At 47.2% G+C, this 17,762-nt stretch overlaps 2 protein-coding genes across 2 annotated transcripts; both read right to left on the reverse strand.

Annotated features, from left to right (window-relative positions):
- Positions 1-9: 9 nt before the first annotated feature.
- Positions 10-4,246, reverse strand: LOC123129039 (protein KINESIN LIGHT CHAIN-RELATED 1). The gene is made up of 2 exons (XM_044549178.1): positions 2,508-4,246; positions 10-421 (listed from the first exon to the last, which is right to left on the reverse strand). The coding sequence occupies exons 1-2, from the start codon at positions 4,142-4,144 to the stop codon at positions 205-207; spliced, it is 1,854 nt and encodes a 617-aa protein (XP_044405113.1). The 5' UTR covers positions 4,145-4,246; the 3' UTR covers positions 10-204.
- Positions 4,247-9,573: 5,327 nt separating this feature from the next.
- Positions 9,574-11,405, reverse strand: LOC123129041 (coumaroyl-CoA:anthocyanidin 3-O-glucoside-6''-O-coumaroyltransferase 2). Its single transcript, XM_044549181.1, has one exon. It carries the CDS (start codon positions 11,388-11,390, stop codon positions 9,732-9,734), a length of 1,659 nt encoding a protein of 552 aa, XP_044405116.1. The 5' UTR covers positions 11,391-11,405; the 3' UTR covers positions 9,574-9,731.
- Between the last annotated feature and the right edge of the window lie 6,357 nt (positions 11,406-17,762).

The raw sequence follows: 17,762 nt of genomic DNA on the forward strand, positions 1-17,762 counted from the left end.
CTCACCCAATAGTTCAACCAAGTTCCTATTCTTCATCATTGCCAAATAAAGTCTGGATTACTTTAGATAGAATGTCGGATCTGCTAGATGGTACAGGAGGCTACCTCCTGCGCTAAATTTACAGCCAAAATTTCTTCTACTGCAGAACAGCAAACTGGCATCAAAATAGAGGAAAGAAAAGGGTACACGACGCGAAGTTCCTAATTACTGTTGTGCGATTTTCGCCGGATCAGAATCGACTTCCTGTTCCTGAGGTTCAGGCAACGCAATTGCTTCAACACCAGGTGACATGAATGCTAGGGCCTTTATCTTGATCTGCTCGTAGAGACGAATGGCTTCCCTGAGCTCGTCCGCACCACTGGGACCATGGTTTCGCCATGAATCAATCACTCGCTTTTGGAACTCCATAGCCAGGGCATAGCTGCATTTAAAAAGAAGAGGATAGTACTGATCAACTCAAAGTCAAAAGGCATAACAAATTACTGCCATTAGTCATTACAGGGAAGCATCGTTTCTCAATTAGTCCCAAGACTCCAGCTAAAGAGGAAACAACACCCCGCATACAACTGTGTGGTTATAATACCAGCTCGCCACTATGGTGCATGCGCACCTTGTTCATGCAATTTTTTGGAGTTGTGTTCAGACTTGAAGGTGAACCTTGGTAAATGTGTGGCTTACCCAATTAGCTAGCATGGTTTGGATTTGAGTGATATCCTCTCGGTCTTTGGAGGTCAGATGGGCTCTCTGCCATGCAAGTACCCTGGGCTTCCCCTTGGTTACAGAAATCCTAGGAAGATTGATTGCCACCCTTTATTGGACGAATTCTGTGGAAGGTTAAAGCTCTGGAAAGGAAAGCTCATGTCTAGGGAGGAACCTTTGGAGCTCGTCAATTCAGTGCTTTCTGCCCTCACCACTTAGTAATTTTCACTGCTTTTCCTCCCTCTAAATGGATCATCAAGAAGAATGACAAGATCAGGAGAAGTTTCCTTTGGTGTGCGGATGAGAATGCTAATGGAGTAAAATGTTTGGTTAACTGGAAAAAAGTGTGTTCTCCTAAATCTTGTGGTGGTGTGGGTGTCAAAAACCTAGATTTCTTTAGCCGGGCATTGCGTCTGACATGGTTGGGACAAGGAGGATCGACCTTGGAAGGGTTTCACTGTTCCCTGCAATGAGACTGATCAGCAGCTCTTTGCTGTGTGCACCAACATTGAGATTAAAAATGGTGTGCAGGCTTCATTCTGGTGGCTACAAGTTGGTGCACTCGAAGAAAAACAATTTTTTTTTAGCAAACTGCTCTCAAAGATTTTGGCCTGATCTTTATATGCTGGCAGCTCGGAAGAACTTTTCTGTTAGAGAGGGGATTATGGAGGAGAAGTGGATGAGAGACCTTCATAGAATTAATTCCGAAACTCAAATGGATTGTTTTATTCAGATTTGGGCTATGCTGCAGAAGAAAAAAAAATAGAACAACAGGGGAGGAGCCCCGCGGCATTATTATTAAGAAGGAAGGTGTGAGACACCAAGTTTTAAATACCCGAAATAAATTCTGCCCACAGGATTCGAACTTGGGTCTGCCAAGGCACACAGCCGTGCTCTTGCCACTGGGCTAGGTGCCCATGAACTATGCTGCAGAACATTCAGTTAGTTCACAGCCCAGATACCATTCAGTTAGTTAACAGCCCAGATACTATCTCTTGCAAGCTGAAGTCTACCGCCCAATACTCCGCTGGGTCAGCATATAGCGTTCATTTCATTGGCAATATCAAGAATAACAATCTGAAGAAGTTGTGTGACTGTGAGGGCTGAAGGAAAGGTGATTGAATTGGCAGCTCAATTCATGCTTCATTGCCCTTTTGTGAAGGAAGTTTGTTTATGTTTGCTTTATCACTGTTGAGAGTATCGGGGATCGCCTTGAATACAAACACTGTCAATAGTTGGTGGTGAAAATCTTCCAGAGCTATAAAGAATCCTGGCGAAGACATCACGTTTTGGCGGTGGTTTATGTGGGTTGGCACCTTTGGAAGAAGTGCAATCGTATAATTTTTCAAAATGAGTCGTCCTCGGTTGTAGCATTGGTCCGTCCTGATCTCAAGGCCCTTGGGCAGGCGTTTTGAGAATAATGGCCTTAGTTTAGTTGTTCCCCTTTCTTCTTCTTTGTCAGGTTGATCTCAGTTAGTACAGTATTCCCTCTGCTTAAATGAATTTGGCAGAGCTCCCCCCCCCCCCCCCCCCCCCCCCTCTTTCCTTCTAATGTTACCTATGTACTAGCACCCAACAGTCTGTACTTCTACAGTGTTTGCCAACAATCTTTAGCTTAGCATTTGTTGCATGGTAGCATGTAAACTTAGCTAAAACGCAGGAATATGCAAAAACAAACCTACTTGCAGATTAACATGCAAATTATCTTAGACAACCATTGAATTTTCTGCCAGACTAAAAGAAAGAAATCATGTTCCTGTTTGAGTGAACGCCCATTTGAAAAGAAAAGTAAACAGAAATGGTAGTACCTTCCCATCGTGTTGTATGCATTGGCGAGGCTCTGGCAGGTCTCAATTGTATCTGAATGGTGAGGCCCTAAGGAAACATCCATGACTTCCTTTGCCAGTGCAAACATCTGTGCAGCAGACTGGGGGCGGTCCATCTCCATGTACGCAGCCCCCAGGTTGTTATACACATACCCTACCCCATAATGCTTCGGCCCAAAACTTTCTTTCATCCTCTCCACTGCATCCTCCAAATATGGGACGGACTCGGTCACCTTCCCTGTCAGAAGCAATAGCCATCCAATCTTAGCTGCGACATTCCCCTCCAAGTGTTGTGATTGAGGGATCCTCTCGAGCATCCCCAAACTCCTCTTCATCAAAGATATTGCCTTGTCAAATTCGTTCACCATCTCGTACAGTGAGGACACTTCAAGATACGCTTCGGCCACCTTGTCAGGTTCAGACACTTCCTTCTTTTCTAGAATGTCGCAAGCGATCTCCAAGCACCTCTTGGTGTGCCCGACCTTCTCCTGGTTGGCGAGCGCCTTGGCCATCGATATGAACACTAGAGCTCGCGCATCGCTGTCCTTCTCCACCTTCTTAGCGACAGCCTTTAGCACCCTTATGGCCTCATCAAACTTCCCCATCGCAATCTTGATGTTTGCCGCGTCAATCTCAGCATGAATGAGATCGGCGCCGGCCACGCCCCACTTCTTCATCACTTTCTGGGACATCTCATTCTGCTCGAGCGCCTGTTCGTGCTGCTCCAGGCCAGTGTATATCACACCGAGCAGCCGCCTGTCGTGCGCAAGCTCCACCGAGTTCTTGCCCAGCGTCGACTCGTGCAGCTCCAGCGCCTTCTGGCAGAAGGGCAGCGCCTGCTTGAAGTCAAGCACGGAGGCGTGCGCCTCCGCCAGGTCCCGGTAGGCCGCGCCGAGCTCCCGGCTGCCCGGCGGCAGGATGGACTCCTTGAGCTCCACGCTGGCGCGCAGGTCGGCGAGCGCCTCCTCCCGCCTCCCCAGCGCCGTCTTCACGTTGGCGAGCTGCAGCCGCACAGCGTGGGCCACGGGCCTCACGTCGAACCCTTCGGCATCGGAGTCGCCGCCCTCATCCCCAACGGCGGCGTCTTTAGCCGGGAGAAGCGGGGTGAGGAGGCGGAGGGAGCGGGAGAGGAAGGAGAGGGCATCGTGGAAGCGGGTGAGATCGAGGGAGGCGGAGCCGGCGAGGTGGAGGGCCATGGCGAGCGAGACGGCGTCGGAGTCCGACGACGCCCCGGAGGACCTGGCGCCCCCGGCCTCGAGGATCCCGACGGAGCGGAGCGCGAGCTCGAGGACGCGGGAGGGGTCGGCGGAGGCCGAGGAGTCGAGGTGCTGGCCGAGCTTGAGGCAGGCGAGGGCGAGCCGCTTGTCGGTGGGCGAGACGGCGTTCTCGAGGCGGGAGAAGGCGGCGAAGAGGTCGGTGGTGGTGGAGGCCGCCTCGAACGCTTCCTCGGCCGCCTCCGCGAGGACGCGGGCGGACGCGGGGAGCGCGGGCGGCGGCCGCGGGGAGTAGTGGCGGCGGGGATGCGGGAGCAGAGGGTTTAGGGGCTTGGGCGCGGGAGCGGGGGCGAGGGTCCGGAGGCGCTGCCTGAGGACGAGGGAGGCCGCTCTGCGTAGCGCCATGGCGGACGGCGACCGATCGCGGCGGCTGCGGCGGCGGTGGCCGGCGGTGACGGGGCTAGAGCGGAGTGGATGGGTAGGGGATGGTGGAGTGGGCTGGGCTGCTCTAGGCTTTCGATACGAGCTCCTAAACGTGATTAGGGCACTAGGTTTTGGGCCGTTCTAGGGGGCAGGCTTTTATTCATCATCATTTACTATCCAGCCCGTTTCCGGGTGCCACTAGTTAACGAGCGCTACTTCGAGTGCCTCGCAATGATCAGCGTTACTTGGCACGTTCTCAGCTATTCGCCACGTGTCGCGCTCTGGGCGCTCCTTTTGGATTTATTTTTATTTTTCCGCACGCGTTTTCGACTATTTAAACGGTTTTTTTCTAATTTTTTCCGGCGTTTTGGTTTGGTTTTTTTTTGAAAAAACGTGTTTTCTTTTTTTTTTCTTTCACAAGAGTCATGGTTTTCCTTCCACGAGTGGCACGGTATTGCTTTCGCGAGCACGGCCGTGCTTCTTGGAAACGGAAAAAAAACGTGTTTTCTGTTTTTTTACGAGAGTCACGGTTTTGCTTCCGCGAGAGGCATGGTTGTGCTTTCGCGAGAGTTACAGCCGTGCCTCTCGGAAACAAAAAAAAAACGCGTTTTCTGTCTCGCGAGAGTCACGGTTTAGCTTCCGCTAGAGTCACGGCCGTGCCTCTCGAAAACGGAAAAAACGTGTTTTATGTTTTTTTCCTTTCGCGAGAGTCACAGTTTTGCTTCCGTGAGAGGCACGGGTGTGTTTTTGCGGGAGTCACGGCCGTGCCTCCTCGGAAACGGAATAAAACATGTTTTCTCTTCTTTTTTTTTCTTCCGCGAAAGGCACGGTTGTGATTTCGTGAGAGGCACGGGCGTGCCTCTTTCGAAAAGGGAAAAAACTTGCTCCAGGTTCGGTTTTTCGGCCGTTTTTTCATGAAAAAAAAGTTCGTCAAAAACCTATCAACATGGGATCTAGTTTTGAAAATCTCGACGCGAGGAATCCAACGATGAAAGCGATTTAAGATTTTTCGCACGGTTTGAGAGATTACTCCTCAACTAGTGATTTCGCCCATTTCCTCTCAAAAAAGGAAGAAAAACTATCCAGCCCACTTGGACATTCTGTACGGATGATCTTTGGGAAAACCTTGTTTGACGCATTTTGCATCAAACCTGTCAGGGCACACACTTCGCCCGTAACTGGGCCGACCCTTTTTCTTCTTCTTTCTTCCTCTTTCGACCGACTCCACTGTAGCCCGACTAGTGCAAGCATTTTTACTTGCTCTCCTTCCTTCGCCACACGACCCGTCCTCTTGATTCTTCTGCTTCTTCATCTCGATTCGTTGTCGGCGTCATTCATTCCTCCTTTGTTCGTCTCGAGGTGGTAGGCGTTCTGGTTCTTCTTCATCTTCTCACCCCTCCACCTTCCTGCAAGGCTCTCAGATGGTATTTAGGGTTTGTTGATTTGTACTAATTTTGTTGACAGAAGATGTTTGGCGACTAAGTTCCGAGGAATAGCCCATAGCTGTCATTCCTTCCTCGTTCGTGCGTCTCGGGGCGGTAGGTGCTCTGGTTCTTCTTCATCTTCTCACCCGTTCCTGAAAGCCTCTCCGATGATAGTTAGGTTTCCTGATTTTGTTGGCAGCGGACAGCTGTGTTTTGGCGACCAAATTCAGAGGAATAGCACTTAAGTTTGTGATACTTGGTTGAGGTTCATCAAATCCGGTGTTCCCTGTTTGATTTTTATTCCAATTTTATAGTTTCCTCAACTGCACCTGGCTTTGTGTTTCTTTTGTGTTTTTAGGTTCGGGTGAGAACTAACATACCGTGGTTGTTCTGCAGGGTTGAAGGCAAATCATTACAACAAGTACGAGGTCAACTATTTTTGTTCTAGTGCTTCACAGTTTTGTTTATAAACCTTGCATGGATATGTTATAAGATGTTTTGGATAGGGCTAGAGAAGTGAGCAAACATGTCCCTACAATTGTGAAGACATTCTTAAATCTTCCATCTATATACTTATGCACTGGTGATAGTGTTGTGGTTCTCTTCTAGTTTAGAACTAGAAGTTATACTTGAGTTGTTATAAGATGGATCTTGTGTGGTACTATTTTACTGTTTAGTCCTGGTGTTCGGTAGTTTTGTTTTTGGTCATAGGCCAGAGGTTGAACTTGAGTTGATATAAGAGTGGTGGTTGTAGATATAAGACACAATCCAAGCATAAAAGATGAACTGTTGTAGTGTTTTGTGTGGTTGCTTGTAAGATGTGGTGTTTATTAGTTTTTGTTCTGTTTTAAGATGTGATGGAACTTGAGCTTGAACTGTTATAACTACGGTTAGGAGTTAATTTATTTTGTAGGTATGGTGTTATCCAGGAGTGAAGCATGATTTGTCAAGTATGGCTATTGTAGACCTTTTTGGGTCATAATCCAGGGACTGGTGGTTGATTTTCTTAAGCTAAGTAGTTGTAATTTTTTTGTGATAATCCATAAGTGGATTTCTCTCTTTCTTTTCGATGTGGTCATGATCCATGGCTTGAAACATTATTCAATTGTTATACTATTTTAGGTTTTTCTGGCTTATACTTGATAATACGAATTTTACTGCTTTTTGTTAATGTATTAATGAATTCAGTCTCATACTATTTAATACCTTAACTTCAAAATAATATAATTATTAGTGATACTAATTAGTGCATGTGTTCTCCAAAGCATGGCTGGTCACCACCTTACTTTATTTTTAATTTTTATACAATATGTGCTCAATAATCAAAATGCCTAGAATTCACAGATTTCATGTCGGTAATTTTAAGCACAAAATCTCTACTATTAGATGGAATAAGGCAATTGCAAATTAGCTGACAAACAAAAAGAGTATGTTTCAGAATATGAGCTTGACAGTCTTCTGAAAACTCATGCTTGTCTAATTATTCCTATATTCCAATTTTGCAATGGATTGCTGACCATTTGAATTGTAATGGTACTGAATTTTTCAAAAAAAAGATAACCTATTTAAGGAGAGAAAATGGTAACTCGACTGTTTGGCATACACTTTGGTTCTTTACTTTTCCCGCTCTTGAGGGCAAAGATAAAGTTGTTGTGGCAAGAGTTTTAGAGCTTCGTTCTCAATACCTTGATGGATAGAAGAATATACTACTACAAATGATGAAGAATGATCAGACTGAAGAAGGTTTTATCCGCAGCTTCATGTTTTAGTTCTTTAACACTATATACGCTGGTGCCAGAACTCTATGGTGATTAACAGCGACGATAAATAAATTATTAAATTATAAAACTTTATACTTATCGGTAATTCTTTCTACAGTCCTTTAACTTTTTTATTAGTTAGCCTGATTAACCATGTCATAATATTTCTACTTTAATAATAATATGCAATATTGTTCTTATATAGTCTTAATATTCATCACATAAAGCTTATTTGGCTACATTTAAAATGGGGTTTATAGCTTAAATTGTGTTAATTCGAGATGTTGTTTTAAAAGATCTCCCGTTAGACTAAACCATCTTAAGTCTGAGAAAAAAAAAAGCCTTATATACCTATGCACAATTTGTGGCATTTGCATGAATTATAGTGTCTACATATATGTGTGCGAGGCCACATATATGTTAGTATCCTTGAACATCTTGGTATTGAGATCTAAAGCATATGGTATAAGATACATCTTGCTCGTGGTTTCTAGTGGATTATTATGGTTTTCGCAAACCGAGAAGTATAGAGCCTGGAGTATTTAATGTTCTCAAGTGGATATTGTGATCGAATTGTTGGCATTGGTTTTCTTGGTTCATTCTCGATCAAATACGTCTTACATCTTCACATGTGGCCAATAATGTAACATCAACACATGATTGCTACGATTGTTGATATTAGAATTGCATTAGTTTTGACGAAGGCGGAAATTTTCACATTGCCTTTTCTTCTTAATTAGGCCATAAATATGGGTCATAAGGTTGAAAATTCAACTCTCCACATAATTCAGAAGTTGACAATGTGTTTCGACACATGTGCTACCTACCATGATGGAATTGGTTATCTAAGCTATCAAGCCTTGTAGGCTTTTGATACGAGCTCCTTACCGTGAGGCACTGCTTCTCTTGGTTGTTGATTGGAGCAGACTTTTATTCATCATCATTGACACCAAGCTCGCTCCTTTGAAAAATGAAGAAGAAAGTACCTAGCGGAAGATAATCTTTGAAGTGAATTTTGGTCTAATTTACACTCTCAAGTATAATAATGTATCAAATAGACCATCCCATTGGTCGGTTTTCAAGCTATTCTTCCATACATTTTTGGTGGTTTTGAGCCAAGTAGATGTTGATTAGTACTTTGACCTCATTTTGACCGGCTAGACACCCCCTTTCTTCCTCAAGTCTTCCTATTGTAGCTCTAAGTCATCACTTACGTCATCAAGTCTGACAAGGGTGCCATTTTCTCAACTAATTGTGCCTACGAGTGGTCGCAAGGATCTTCAGAGTCAAGTAGTCTAGCATGCAACTTCATGCAATCGACAGTGGAAAACTTGCGGTGGTGATGAGAGAGGTAGTGGATGCCCGTGCAGCCGTCGTGCCTAAACTCTTATTTCTCAAGAGGAAAAGGGTTTCACATATGGCAGAGAATGAGAGGTCACACATGGACGTCTCCTCCATGTAAGGAGGGTCAATGAAATGACCACATAAACCAATGTCTCGTTAGTTCGAAAGACTAAGGGGCATATTAATCAAGTATTGTATATTTAAAGGTGTAAATTCGACAAAATTATGTTTGAAAGGGTTATTGCTCTGCTCATATACATTTGTGGAAGGAAGTGTACCTCTCTTGATAAAGGAAAACCATTCAACCCACTTAGACTTTTTTTTTAATGAAAGTCGGGTGTAGATTTTTGCCATCTTCTTGGAGCGGTGAGATTAGAGTTTCTTGTCATGTGGCGAGATTTGGTGTTAGATCTACGCAAGAGTTCAACGGCGATGACTGCGGCTCTAGGGCGCTGATCCTTAGGGGGCACGTGAACAATAACTTTCTAACTTCCCTAAGGGGAGTAGTGGTTGCTCGGTGGTCTCGGAATCTCGATGTAATATCTATCATGTTTGGGATACTTTGTGAAATTTTATAATACATTTGATTCTTTAAAAAAAAATTGCACCGACAGAAGAACATTCCTGCTAGTGGATGTGATCATGTAAACGGGGGTGATCCCATTGGGTTTGCCTAGCTGTGATGCACCATGGATAGATAGCTCATCCCATCGCATGATGCAGACACGCATCGAACATTATTGGTGGTAGATATGATTGAGCCTTTTTTTTTAGCTTTTTTTTTCCGGGTGGATGTGGATTAGCCTTGCTAATGATGAATTAATTGCTTGTTCTCTTACTCACCACAACTAATTTTCTCACTTACTAGAACTAATTACCCCCATTAACAAAGCCTCATTGTAATTTTAGCATCCATTCTCTCAAATATACATTTTATATTATAGTAGTACTAGTATAGGAGCAATTGCAATTTTGCAATATGATCAATAATCTCATCTTGTTCTTGCACTGACTGACCACCAGCAAGATCATCTCCCTTTCTCATAGCTGCTGCAGGCCGTCGGAGAAGGATGCGGCGAACCGCGCCATGTCGGCCTCCGGCAGCGCCACGCCGACCTCGATGCCGCGCTGCCCGTCGGTGCCCTCGGCCAGCGACACCGTGCCGGGGGTCTTGTCGATGGACACCAGCTCCACCTTGCTCGGCCGCCCCAGCCCGAAGTCGGTGTCGTACACGCCGTACCGCGGCGAGCCGCCCACGGACATGGGCCGCCGCGGCACCAGCGACAGGATCTTCTGGAACCACCCCTCGGCGCCCGCCAGCACGCCGTCCCCGTCCAGCGCCCGGATGGCCGCGCCGATCGCCGCGGCGGCGGCCGTCACCCCGTCCGCGCCGAGCAGGTCGCGCGTGCTGACCTCCACGAAGCAGGGCCGCAGGCAGTTGCCCAGGTACTCCTGCGGCACCGGCGGGGACAGGCGGCGCCGGCACTCCACCGAGAAGAGCAGGTGCGCGCGCTCGTCGGAGGCGGGGGAGGGGGCGTCGGCGGAGCAGGAGCGCGCCAGGCAGGCCCACGCGAACGCGCACGCCACCGTGAACGCGGAGCAGTGGGTGGTCGCGTCCTTGGCGTCGGCCGCCACGCGCTGCTTCAGCTTGTCGATGCAGCCGCGGGCCAGCGTGAACGACCGAATGACCAGCTTGGGCGGCGGGCCTACCGGCGCCGGGGGTGGAGGAGGAGGCCCGTTGGCCGCCAGCTGCCGCATTTCGTCGAGCGTCCTGGCGGCAAGCCCTCGGGGGTCCGCGATGACCGCGCGGTCCAGGAAAGGCGGGGGCGGCAGCGCGGCGCCGGCGTCCTCCCCACCAGAGGCCAGGCGGCAGTGGCCGGCCCAGGTCTTGACGAAATGCATGTAGCTGGAGTCATCGCAGGCGACGTGGTGGATCGACACGCCGACGGCGACCCCGCGCCCGGCGAACACGGTCACCTGGACCGCGGCGAGCGCGAACCCGCCGTCCCCGCTCCCCTCAACCACCGGAAGCCGCGGCACGAGCGAGTAGAGCCGGGCGACGTCGCGGGGCCCGTCGCCGGAGAGCTCGTCGAAATCATCCTCGCTCTCGGCGACGGTGAGCTCGACGGTGTCACCGCCACCCCCTCCTCCCGCGGGCAAGAAGAACTCGTACCCGCCGCCGTCCGGGCAGGGGCGGACGCGGCCGAGGAGCGGGTAGAACTTGCCCAGCGCGGCGGAGAGGGAGGAGACGAGGCGCGGCAGGAGGGCGGCCCGGAACTGCTCGGGCGGGTGCGGGTAGGGGTAGAAGAAGACGCGCTCCACGGGGCCGGTGAAGATCCAGGGCACGTCGAAGAAGGTGAGCGGCAGCGCGGCGCCGCTGCCCCCGCAGCCGTCCTCCGCCGCGACGGCGAGCGTGTCGAGGACCCTGGTGGCCATGGGAGGGAGGGAGCTCGACTCGAGATCCCCGCGTGCTCCTCCCCTGCTCTTCTTGCCGGCGTTGGTGGAGGGGGAGTGGGGGAAAGATGGGAGCTTTAGCGATTCAGATCCACCAAACTCACGCACCTCACCGAACAATCCAAATTGCTGGTCGCTGGTGGTGGTTGGCAGATCAGATGAGCTCGCCCGCTCCCTCCCTCCGGCTCTCTGTCCGTCGGTCGCTGTCGTGTGCGTGTGTGTCTTCCTGTTGTTTATTGCTGTCATGGCTCTGCTTTTCTGAATGTTCAGAACAGTGGCGGACAATCGCACACGGGGAACAGACTGCAGTAAAGGTTCAGAGAATAACCTGACAATCACACGGGAAACAGTGGTGGTCACATGAAAATTCTTGTTAAATATCCTCTCAAGTTTTTCGCTTGTGACTGTAACCCTTACGAGGTGTTTCAGGGCAGCAGTTAATCGGGTCAATGGTGCAGTTGGGCCAGTTAGGTTAGGTTAGATACCTAATTTCAGAGAGAAAATGCTGACAGTAGTGTCGTTTGGCACATGCGCTTGTTGCAATCAATCATGGATGGATTGGAGGCTGTTTCTTTCTGGCTTTCAGCTCTCCCCGTGTCCACAGGAAAAGAATCTGTCAGAGTTTCATGGTTTCGCCAATCGGATCATTAGCAGCTGCCAAGGCCTTGAGGGCCACCATTGCCACTGAAGCAATTGTGAAGGAAATAGCAAGGCTACCACCGAATGCAATGGATTGATGGTACGAGTGCCGGTAGGCAGCAACGAAGGGAAGTTGCTTCCACGTGAAGGGATGGGCTACCAACCAAGTAGGCGTTGAGAGACATTTTAGGAGAACACTAGTTATTTAGGGAGCGTTCGGTTCTTCTCCGCTCTCTCAACTCTGCTCCCGGAGCGGACCTCACTTTAACAGAGCTGCGAAGACCGAGCTCCACCAACTCTGCGGAGTGGAGGAGCAGAGAGATTACGAAAGGGGCCTTAGCTTAGTTGTTAGGGGAAAAAAACCAGCCTGTAGACAAAACTTCAAGACATATCTTTTGGAGAATACTAGTAGAATGTGCAGCATAGGTTCCAAACAAGGAGAAGAGAAGACAACGTCAGTGAGTGAGTGATTCCGGTAAAGAATGCAGAGAACGAACTGACAATCAGAGGAACAGTTGTAAACAGAATGCAGTGCCGAGGAGCTCGTCACATGAATATTCTCCTAAGATATCCTCTTGAGGTTTTGCACTGAAGACTGCAGGGCAGCACACTTAATCAGGTTCAGCACCGAGGATCAATGGTCCAGCTGGGCTCTGAAAATGCAAGGAAACATGATGGAAAAGTTAGGTCTCTGCTTAAAGGTAAAAAATGCTGATAATATGCTCCAGCACATGTGCTTGTTACAATCAATCATGGAACTGGAAGCAATTGTGAAAAGAATCTGTCAGAATTGCATGGTTTCGCGCCAATCGTATCATTACCAGATGCCAAAGGCCTCGAGGGCCACCACCGAGACTGAAGCAACTGTGAAAATGACCGGTGAAGGTAATAGCAAGGCTATTAGAAGCACCAAAATGCAATGAATGGTCAGTAACAGTATCAGTAGACGGTAACAAAAGGAACTTGCTTCCATGTGAAGGGATGATCTAGCTATAGTGTCAAAAATGCTCTTATATTATGGGACGAGGGAGTAGCTACCAACAAAGATGATCCAGGAGCATCTCCGGCACCGACGGACTAGCGAAGAGAAGCTAATTTTCATGTTCCTTCTTCTAAATTTTCGATAATATCTTGTAACTGATAACGTATTATTAACGGCTATGTTCCGAGTGATCATATGATTATTCAGAAAAAAAATTCTTCTTGCAACACTCTAATCGCATCTAACATTTGTTGGGGTTAGCAGTATCCGTGACAAATAAATGCTAAATTTGTCCACATTAATGAAAAACTATCCTATGTCACTATAATCGGGACATGCCGTTTAATTTGTTGCTGATCCAAGAGCTGCCACTATGAATATTCTCCTGAGACATCTCTTGAAGTTTTGCACTGAAGACTCCAGGGCTGCACTTAATTCAGGGCTGACGGGTCAATAATGCAGTTAGGCCGGTTTGCTAGGTTCTGGAAATGCAAGAAAACAGGAAGAAAAACCAGGAAGGGTTAGGTATCTTCTTTAAGAGAAAAATGTTGAAAATATGCTTTGGCACATGTGCTCTTATAGTATTGGTTACAATCAGTGGATCGGAAGATGGTTCTGGCTTTCAGCTCTCCTCATCTCTACATGAAAAGAATATGTCAGAATGGCATTATTTCGTCAATCACATCATTAGCAGATACCAAAGCCTCGACGGCCGCCACCGCTACTAAAGCAATTGTGAAGAGGACTGGTCAAGGAGACTAGATAACACAGGCTCATTTTCTATATTTAATTATATCTTGTAACTAACAACATTTTTTTAACGGCTATATTCGGACCGCATTTAACATTTGTTGGGGGATACCATAAGAAAATAACTACTACCAATATGTAAGACAAATAATTAAGGTAATTTTGTCCACAATGCAAAACTACTACTCCTACCTTTTAAAACTGGAAAATTGCTCAAAGCCACCACAGTCAGCGACAGCCATCAATATAACTACTGCCTTTGCAACTCTGTTTAAAACACGTTGCTCTCTAGGCAAGTTGTTGCAAAAAGTATGAATGCTCTTTGGAAACGTTATGGCAGAGGAATTCCTATGGCAGATGGGCTTGCGAAAGTTTTGACAATATTTTTGACAGATGGGCTTGCGTGTCTGTAATGCGAGGCCATTCGACATTTTCAACTGAACCGAGCACGACCTGGTTAGCTCAACCTCTCTCGTCGTCCTGTCAATTATCTCTTTGCTCTCGCGCCCACCGCCACTGTGCTCTCTTTGGCAGCACTAAAGATCCAATGATTTAGTTAGGCCAGTTAGGTTAGGGATATGAAATTGCTCCGTCTCTCTGTCTGTCACTGTCACTCTATATCCGCTCTTGTGCTTGTGTCATCTTCGTTACCCTTTATTGCTATCGTATCCATGGGTACTTGTGATGTCTCTGTTTTCTGAAGGTGCACAACAGAAGGTTCCTATGTAGGTGGAAAAGAGAAGCAGAGGTTTTTATGGGTACTGCTGATGGCTCTGTCTTCTGAATCTGAATGTGCTTCTGAATGTGCAGGTAGGACACTGTTAGTGAGTGCAGTGAACCAACATTTGCACAGAGAATAAACTGAAACTGCACTGTCGACTACCTCATCACATGAATATTCTTGTAAAAATACCCTCTTGAAGTTCTTTTGGCCTGTAACTATAACCTGCAGATTGTAAAACTTCGTCAGGTTCAGCACTGAGGTCAACAGGTTATAGTCACAAGACAACAGGAGGGAAAATTAAGTCTCTGCTGTAAGAAAAAAAAATGTTGTCTATGCTTCGGCACATGTGCTTGTTACAGTCAGTCATGGTACTGGAGGCTGTTTCTTTCTGGCTTTTCAGCTCTTCTCAACTCCACAGGAAAAAATATCTGTCAGAATTGCATGATTTCGCCAAGTCCTCCTGGAGGACCTGTTGAAATATAGGGTGGGCTTTAGGCCCACTTAACAATTTCAGAAAATCCCTAAGGGCCCATTCATGCTTGGCAAGGGAAGTGGTGGGAGTTTAGTCCCACATTGCTAGTTGGAAGAGATGAGCACCAATATATAAGGTGAGCTCTTCCACCACTAGTACGTGGAAGTGTGAGAAGGAAGAGAAGCTCCACACGCGCGCTCCTCCTCCTCGGGAATCTCGCCGAGCCGAGTTTCTTTTTGTCGCGCAGAAACAGACACAATTGGTTGCGAATGAAACGATAATTACGGGCCGTTAATGAGAATGAATACGAGCTGAAATGCCTGTATTAAGTGGTCTTAAGTACGGGCATTTCCAGTCCTTCATTGCGGGCGTTTATGGCCTTTATTATGTACGTTTCTTTTCTAACCGCCCGTGTGTCCGTGCCTATATATTGGAGGGGGTCGCTCCTCTCTGAAATACAGTACACAATCCCTGCGCACCTGCCTAGTCGTTTCCTTCACTGTTGCTGCCTCCGGTGATCCCATTCCGTCCACCGCGTACACGGTGTGCGGGAGAGCAGGCCTCCGAAACCTCGCCCTCTCGAGATCCTGTACGGGAGAGGGGCGATTAGGTTTTTGGGGAGCGTCTTGTACGCGACTGCTCAACTTCGATCGTCTGCTTCCTCTTCTTCCGCGTCGTCCTCGTCATCATCATGTCTACTGAAGCTGAACAAGCTGCTGCCGCCAAGAGGGTGGCCGATGAGGCTGCCGCCGCTGCTGCTTCAGAGGCGGCCGCCGCCGCCGCTGCTGCTGCTTCGGCCAACTGGCCTACTGGAGGGTACTATATGCTTATCCCTCTCCTACTTACTTCCATGTGCATAGTACTAGCGATTTCTGTAGGTGATTCCACGATTTGCCTAGTATTGCATAGTTATATGTTCAAATATCAGTATGTCCACATTATGCTCATGTTTTATTCATGGATTAATTTAATCGGAAAATTGCCTAGATCCCTAACAATCCAAAAACCTAAAATGTGTAGGCAATTTTCTATTCAAGGTTTTGCTGCTACACTGAAACCTGCCCCGTTTACGGGGACATACTTTAAGCGTTGGCAGACCAAAACCATCTTATGGCTCACGGCGATGAACGTGTTCTGGGTCGCCAGTGTCACTCCCACTGGAACGATTGCTCCTGATCAGGAGAAGGCGTTCAGGGAGGCAACTGTCGTCTTTGTTGGAGCAGTTCTGAGCGTGATCGGAGATAAGTTGGTCGATGCATATTTACATGTGCGGGTTGCCAAGGATTTGTGGGAAGCACTCGAATCTAAATTCGGTGCAACTGATGCTGCAAGCGAGATGTATATTATTGAGCAGTTCCACGATTACAGAATGGTTGAAAACCGTTCTGTTTTGGAACAGGCTCATGAAATACAATGCATCGCCAAAGAGCTTGAGCTCCTGAAGTGTGAATTACCGGGCAAATTTGTCGCGGGATGCATAATCGCTAAGCTGCCAAATTCCTGGAGAAACTTTGCCACCACTCTGAAACATCAGAGGCGTGAATTCTCAGTGGAGGATGTCATCGGTCATCTGAGTGTTGAGCAGAATTCGAGAGCAAAGGACTCGCATGGAAAAGGAGAAGGGACTTCAGTTGCCAATGTGGTACAGAAGAACTTCAACTTCCACAAGTCCAAAGGGAAGATGGGTGTCCAACAGAATACCAACTTCAAGAAGAAGGGCAACAAGACCTTCAAGAAGGATAAGAAGAAGAGTGGCTGTTTCACTTGTGGTTCGGATGAACATTGGGCTAACAAGTGCCCAAACAAGTTTAAGAAGCCAGGGCAGGACTCCAAGACTGCCAACATGATTGTGAGCAACAATGAAAGTAGGGCATCTGGGTACGGTAATCTATTTACAGTATTTTCAGTAAGTCAATCTACCGATTGGTGGATTGACACGGGTGCAAATATTCATGTGTGTGCTGACATCTCATTGTTTTCTTCTTATCAGGCCACAAGGAAAGGCTCCGTACTGATGGGAAACGGCGCGAGTGCTTCTGTTCATGGTGTTGGCACGGTCGATCTGAAGTTTACTTCGGGAAGGATCATGCAGCTCAAGAATGTGCAGCATGTCCCCGCAATCAAGAAGAACCTAGTTAGTGGCTCCCTTCTTTGCAGAGAAGGATTTAAGTTGGTCTTTGAGTCTAATAAAGTAGTTGTTACGAAATATGGACTGTTTGTTGGAAAAGGTTATGAATGCGGAGGTCTGTTCCGTTTTTCCCTTGCTGATTTCTGTAATAAAGTCGTGAACAATATTCATTCGAATGTTAATGAAACAGAAGTTTGGCATTCACGTCTTTGTCACATTGGTTTCAGTTCTATGACACGGTTAGCAAAACTAAATTTAATCCCAAATTTCACTTTAGCCAAAGGTTCTAAGTGCCATTCGTGTGTGCAAGCAAAGCAACCTCGCAAGCCCCATAAAGCTGCGGAGGAGAGACACTTGGCACCATTAGAACTCATACATTCTGATCTGTGTGAGATGAATGGTGTGTTGACTAAAGGTGGAAAAAGATACTTCATGACGCTGATAGATGATTCCACTAGATTTTGCTATGTATATCTGTTAAATACTAAAAGTGAGGCTCTACACTACTTTAAAATCTATAAAGCAGAAGTTGAGAACCAACTTGAAAAGAAGATTAAACGAATCCGGTCTGATCGTGGTGGAGAGTACTTCTCTAATGAGTTTGATTCCTTTTGTGTGGAACATGGTATTATTCATGAGAGGACGCCTCCCTATTCTCCCCAGTCAAATGGGGTTGCCGAACGGAAAAATCGTACTCTAACAGACTTGGTTAACGCCATGTTAGATACAGCGGGTTTATCCAAGGCATGGTGGGGGGAGGCTATACTGACATCATGTCATGTCCTGAATAAAGTTCCGACAAAGGACAATGAGATTACTCCTTACGAGCAGTGGGAGAAGAGAAGAACAACACTCTCATACTTACGTACATGGGGCTGTTTGGCGAAAGTCAATGTGCCAATTCCCAAAAAGCGTAAGCTTGG

Source organism: Triticum aestivum, chromosome 6A (assembly GCF_018294505.1).
Source record: "Triticum aestivum cultivar Chinese Spring chromosome 6A, IWGSC CS RefSeq v2.1, whole genome shotgun sequence".
Taxonomy (NCBI): domain Eukaryota; kingdom Viridiplantae; phylum Streptophyta; class Magnoliopsida; order Poales; family Poaceae; genus Triticum; species Triticum aestivum.

Bases quoted from the DNA above. Each gene is read 5' to 3' on its own strand.
- LOC123129039 (XM_044549178.1), bottom strand. From the start codon at position 4,144: ATGGCGCTACGCAGAGCGGCCTCCCTCGTCCTCAGGCAGCGCCTCCGG. The intron at 422-2,507 runs GTACTACCATTT...TTTTAAATGCAG, and splicing joins GCATACAACACGATGGGAAG to CTATGCCCTGGCTATGGAGT.
- LOC123129041 (XM_044549181.1), bottom strand. From the start codon at position 11,390: ATGACAGCAATAAACAACAGGAAGACACACACGCACACGACAGCGACC.